General features: G+C 45.9%; 1 protein-coding gene across 2 annotated transcripts; it reads right to left on the bottom strand.

Moving 5' to 3' along the window:
• Positions 1–833: 833 nt before the first annotated feature.
• Positions 834–4,882, bottom strand: LOC136531228 (probable nucleolar protein 5-2). 2 transcript variants are annotated; one of them, XM_066523915.1, is made up of 10 exons: positions 4,756–4,826; positions 4,538–4,651; positions 4,368–4,409; positions 3,687–3,866; positions 3,451–3,615; positions 2,968–3,168; positions 2,592–2,891; positions 2,094–2,294; positions 1,879–2,013; positions 834–1,544 (listed from the first exon to the last, which is right to left on the bottom strand). In XM_066523915.1, exons 2-10 carry the CDS (start codon positions 4,613–4,615, stop codon positions 1,137–1,139), a joined length of 1,710 nt encoding a protein of 569 aa, XP_066380012.1. In that variant the 5' UTR covers positions 4,616–4,651; positions 4,756–4,826; the 3' UTR covers positions 834–1,136. The 2 variants fall into 2 exon arrangements, with proteins under 2 accessions (XP_066380012.1, XP_066380007.1); XM_066523910.1 differs by having other exon boundaries at positions 835–1,544; positions 4,538–4,648; positions 4,754–4,882.
• Positions 4,883–5,861: the final 979 nt, after the last annotated feature.

Below are 5,861 nucleotides of genomic sequence, written 5' to 3'. Positions count from 1 at the left end.
GGCTCTACCCCTCGCGATTCCGACCTCCGCCTCCGCCGCCGTTTCTCGTTCCCTAGGCCAGGCCACGCGGCTCCTCCGTCATCGCCGGGCGCATCACCTGAGCGCCGCGGTGCTCCCGTCTCGTTAGGTGCGACACCGGATCGGGCTGCCATCCTCATGCTCACCCACCGAGACCTACTAGCCATGGAGCTCGCACCGCCCAGCGTGGAGCGTGCAGCTCACGCCAAAGCCCGGCTGTTCCCTCTCCCTCTCCCGCGCCGGCGCCGCGGCCATGTTGCGCCCGTGCCGGCCATGACCATACTGATTGACAGCTCGAGCTCGTGCCCCCGACCATGGAGCTCGCGCTGCAGCCAGATGTTTCGCCTGCGCCGGCCATGGGCCCTGCTGCTCGAGCTCGCGTCGTCGACCATGGAACTTGCGCCGTAGCCTTACCGTCGCCTCCTCCGCGCTCGTGGAGCTCACGCAGCTGACCTGCTTGCGCCGTGCTGATATTGGGTCGAAGCCCAGCGAGCAGTGTGGAGACAGCGCAAATGCTCTCTCGTTGGATACCACTGAACGGCCAGATATCGAGCGACCGCAGAGACAAGTCGAGCTGGCCAACTGCAGACGACCTGGTTCCGCCACCACCATGCACTTCAACTGTTCGACAGAACGTTTCTAAGGAGGTAAATTCTCCAGCTCCAGGAAGGGGCGAGTGTATTCAAGCCAAACCAGCTATCCAAACACACTCAAACTTAGCCACAAGTAACTGTTGGCTTGAGCTAGCCCGGCTTAGAATTGAACTGAGAACCAAACACACCCATATATTACAGTTACCAAAACACGTTCAGGTCAGCATTTAGCTGTTCATGTCAGCATTTAGCATGGAAGGTCTCTCAGCTGCACAGTTACCATGAACAATCATCATACTAATTTATGAGGTTTCAACATCAAAACTTAAATTCCATCATCATCCAGATCATACTAATTTATGAGGTTGCAACATCCATCCAGATCGATGAAGTACTTAATACTAAGCCGGGTCCAAAAAAAAAAAAAAAACTGATCATCAGCATGCTTTTTCTTCATCATACCCATTTTACAGAACAGCTGATTCCCAGCCTTTGGTACCCGTACATTCTCTACCTGTGAATGCCTCACTCATCATCAGCATGCTTTTTCTTCTTTTTCTTCTTATCTTTCTTACCAGACTCTTCGGTTTGCATTACAACATCCTTACCATCAGCATCAGACTTCTTTTTCTTCTTCTTCTTCTCACCTTCTGAGGCAGCAGCCACAGCAGGCTCATCCTCGGCCTCCTTGGACTTCTTTTTCTTTTTCTTCTCCCCATCACCTTCAACAGCAGGAGCCTCCTCGCTTTCCTTTGACTTCTTTTTCTTCTTCTTCTTCCGGTCCTCCTGGTCACCATCCTCCTGGATTGCTTCATCTGCAGGTTCTGCTGATGGTTCAGTTTTCACCTCATGATGTTTCCTCTTCTTTGAAGCCAATTCTGACTTCTTTGGTGTTTCTTCAGCAAGTACCAGATCAGCTGCAGGGTTGTATGTCTAAAACAAAATAAAAGCATCAAGTCAAAACAAGATCATGCGTGCAGTATCTATAGAGAAAAATATAATGCAACCAAAGAAGTGTTTGCCTAAAGATACTTCAAGCAAAACCAATGGGAGACCTTTTTACGGTAAAAAGTTAAAACAGTCCAAAACTAGAACATTCCAAGGTTCTGACAAACATATTTCTTTAAGGGCTGGGCAAATTTCAGCCCAACCATATATTTCTTGAAGGGCCGGGCAAGTTTTCAGCCTAACCCATTCATTATCCGAAAGCCTTCTCAGATTTTTTTTTCATGGAGAGCAAGATGTCATAAGTCATAACACTGATTACCTTAGCAGGAGTTGTTAAAGCCCCAGCACCCTTCTTCCGGTCCTTTTCATACACTTCTATCTTGGGCTTCCCCTTTGTGGAACCAGCTGATTTCCCAAGTTCTCTATTCTCAAGAACTTGAAGCCGTGTCTCAAGCTGTTCAATTGTCATGTGTCACAAGGCAGCATATATCATACTAATTATGAAAAGCAAAATCATTTCCACAGTGCGCATACCTTGAGTCGACTCTCAGTGCCAATGGAGTTGTCCTCACCATCACCAAGGGCATCATATCGGATGGCCAGAGCAGTTTTTGCAGCAAGAGAACGAGAGATTTTTCCCTTGTGCTTTTGAGAAGCCTTCCCAATTAAGGATGCATGGTAGATGAGGCCATACTTAGGTGTAGAATGCTTCGTCTTCAGAGCTCTGAATAAAGCCTGGAGAGAAACACAATCTTTAGTTCTTAGCAAAGAAAGCAAATTCTAGCAGACAGCATAATAACTAAATAATGTTAGCATCACTAAGACATTATTAGAGAATAAACAACTTTTTTTAAAAAAAAAAAGTCATGAAACAAGAAATTCACATGTTTCGCGAGATGTTAGATAATTCTAGCAGACAACATAAGCAAATATTGTTCATGTATGCCATACGAGGCGTTGTTGCACACAAAAGAGGTGGAAATTGAAAAAAAAAAATAGTTTCCAGAATCATCCATCCACAGGTAAACAAACCTTCTCCGCACCAAGTATCTGAATTGTGCTACCAGGCTGCTTAGCCAAATTTAGCAAACTTCCACCATGCGCAATAAGGCGAGCACCAACTAATTCGCCCACCAGTGCTGTCAGATTTGGTGCGATAGTGTTCATCCTGCTTTTTAAATAGTCATATAGCTGGGTTCTGTACTCAGAAAGGGCCAACACTTGATCGCATAGCTCTCTGATATTTGACAAGTCAAGGTCACTAACTTCTGTTCCCATGGATATTACTGCTGCCTCCTTTAGCTGTGTTTCTATCTCTTCATCTGACAATATCTGAAAACAACAGAGCTTCTTACTAAACAATTTCCTTAATAGGAATTGTAGATCATATTTAGATGTCAATAATCACCTCAGAAAAGTCAAGGTTGACTGCATTAGCTCTGTTGCCCATCATCTTCACAACTTTGGCATACTGTATATTATCTGTAACTATTTTGGTGAGTTCTGGAAAGTGCCAGCCATACCATTCACGAACTCTCATGGCGTAAGTGTTAAGCTCCTTGTCAAGATCATCCAATAATCCAATCGCTTGAATGATCATGGTATCAACCTGTGTAACAGAAACAATACAAAATTCACCTAACAGATTGAAATTTTTTCTTTAATAACAAAGATCTAGAAGAATCTTCAATAGTCAAAACTTGCAGGATGTTACATATTATGAATGTGGCAAGAAACACCAACAGGCAATCAAAGGATAAATATGCAGGTACAATATGGAAAACGGTAATTACATGCAAAGCACAAATGATGATGACACAATAAAAGCCAGAAACAGAGCATATAACAACATGGTAGATAAGATTGCCAGTAGCACCCATATAAGACTCACCTTCTCAGGACTGAACTTCAGCTTATACCTAGACAAGCTGTGGGACAATCCCAAGCTCATTGGACCAAGGTCTTGTGCACCCAACCCAGTTATAAGCTCGGTGAGCTGATTTCTCAGCCCTCTCATCAGCTCCATCACAGCACTATTGTGAAGGCAGTCAATTTTCTGCAATGCAATAAAAATGTAATGAGGGGTGGTCATTCACAAAAAGTAACAAATTGAGAAATACTACCGACCAGCTTTTCTTTTATAGCATTTCCAAGCTTAGAATCAGCAACTGCCAATGTTTCACCATCGCAATGTTTCTGCAAGAACTTGCGCAGACCCTTGCTAGGCTTGCTATCAATAATCAGGGTTGCCGCAGATAGGGCATCGGATGTGTTTTCAAACTTGTTGAAAGCCTTCAGCTCAACCACCTACAAGAAAGTCCACAGTTATTAGTCAGAACAGAAAGCTAATAAAGGTGATGCGAAGAATATAGCTAGGACGACACATCATGTTTTCTTCTTTTTTTCTTATTTTGCATTTCAACGGAAACAGTAAGTCTGTTAGGGGACGCAGTATGAATGGTTTCCGAATGGCATCATCCATTGTGTGCAGATAATGGGTATCAGCATGAAACAGCGCGCAAAATCTCTAGCCGCTTCGTAGCTTGAAATGTGAAATGTTTGAAATAGCTTACAGAAAACACATTCTAAAACATATCCAGCTAAGCCAACCTAAGCTAAGTAAAAGTTCATATTCTAGTGGCTACAACCAGTGTTCCAACGAAATAAATGAGTTAAATTGATGCCATTTGTTCAAAACTGACAAACGCAGAATGTCATAACGTGTCAGATCCTACGCTGGGACTATGGAATGGAAAAATAAAAAACCGTTTGTGCTCCGAACTTCTGAAGGTTAAGAGAATCACAAACCTTTCTTGCTGAGTCCGACGTCGTGAACTCCTTCCATAGATCCTGCCAACAACAAGAACACAAAGGCGTAGCACATTAGCACTGATAACTCAAAAGAAAAGCACGGAGCAGACCAAATTTAACGAACCCAATCAAAACCAGACTTAGAAATCGCAGCGGCGGTCACTCACCTCGACCTTGTCGAGCTTCCCCTCGTCGAGCACCTTGAATAGGGCGAACCCCGCGGGGGTCTCGAAGAGCACCAACATCTCCGCCCACAACCAGTCCCCCGATAAACTCAGCTGAAACAACAGATACCACCGAACGAACGCCCATGGGACCAAATTAGACAGACGAATACGTGGGCCAACCGAATCGGGCTGTTGAGACGGCAGAAACCCTCGAACCTGGGGGAGATTCGGCGGTGGACAGCGCGGTGCGAGGCGATGAGGGGGTTTCGCCTGCGGCGGCCGCGAGACGAGAGGGGGTGGGGGAAAGGTAGCCGCCGTAAGGGTTTTAGCTCTGCTAGGGCTTGGCGCTGGAGTAATATATCGGAGAGGACAAAGGGGCTCGGTGGCCCATCTGGCCGTTGCCCGAGCGGGGCCGTGCCGCTGGGCCGTTGGATGGTTTGTCTGGAGTTTTAGGTTACCGGGACTTTGGAGTGCTCACGAGCTGGTGGCGGATGCCATCAAGTAGCATAGCAACATGAGGACGGACGACACCGACGGAGAAAACCAGTGCCACCAACTCACGGCCTTTCGATGCAGAAGAGCCAGCCAAAAAAATCGGTGAGGACCATATCTACCACGACAACGTGCGGATATATGCTGACACGTGACCTATGGGGGTAATTAAATCACCATGCGTACGTTTAAAATAATATTGTAGCCAACATTTTAGTTGCATAGTCATCGCCACGTCCTAGTTGGATAGTCCTCACTGATTTTTTTTTTCTAGAGCCAGCCCGACGCAGAGCCCTTCCTGTGCCGCTTGCGACATGCCGCCCTCCCCGCCCTTCTGCCTGCACCCCTCCCGTGCCGCCGTCGCGCTGGCGTCCCTCACTCACCCATCCTCGATTGATTCTTAGCATCTAGGTTCTCTCTGAGAACGATGGGTCGAGAGGAACGAAGATGTAGAACACGTAAGATGCCACATTTTTAAGTCATGGTACAAAGGAGCAGTGGCGGATGCACGATGCGGGATAAGGGGGGCTAAAACAATGGAGATGTTGATTTGCATGAAGATTTAATGGTGAAATCAAGCTTTTGCTACAGTGATTAGTATTGAAATCAAGCCATTAGGGGGGCTGGGGGGGGGATCCGCCCCTGCAAAGGAGTATACATATTTATATTGTTTGTTGAGAGATGGAACATATGCTTACCATGATTGGAACAAAGTTCTCGGAACGGGGAACATGTTTCATTTTGGTAATGCGTCTCGAAGCAACTAATACGAACTTGTTTTTACTGTAGCTCGTTAGATTTTCATCTAGTGTCCATACAGTAGCTACGTAAA

This window comes from Miscanthus floridulus, chromosome 2 (assembly GCF_019320115.1).
Source record: "Miscanthus floridulus cultivar M001 chromosome 2, ASM1932011v1, whole genome shotgun sequence".
NCBI classification, from domain to species: domain Eukaryota; kingdom Viridiplantae; phylum Streptophyta; class Magnoliopsida; order Poales; family Poaceae; genus Miscanthus; species Miscanthus floridulus.
This window is presented reverse-complemented; position numbering and strand designations above follow the sequence as displayed.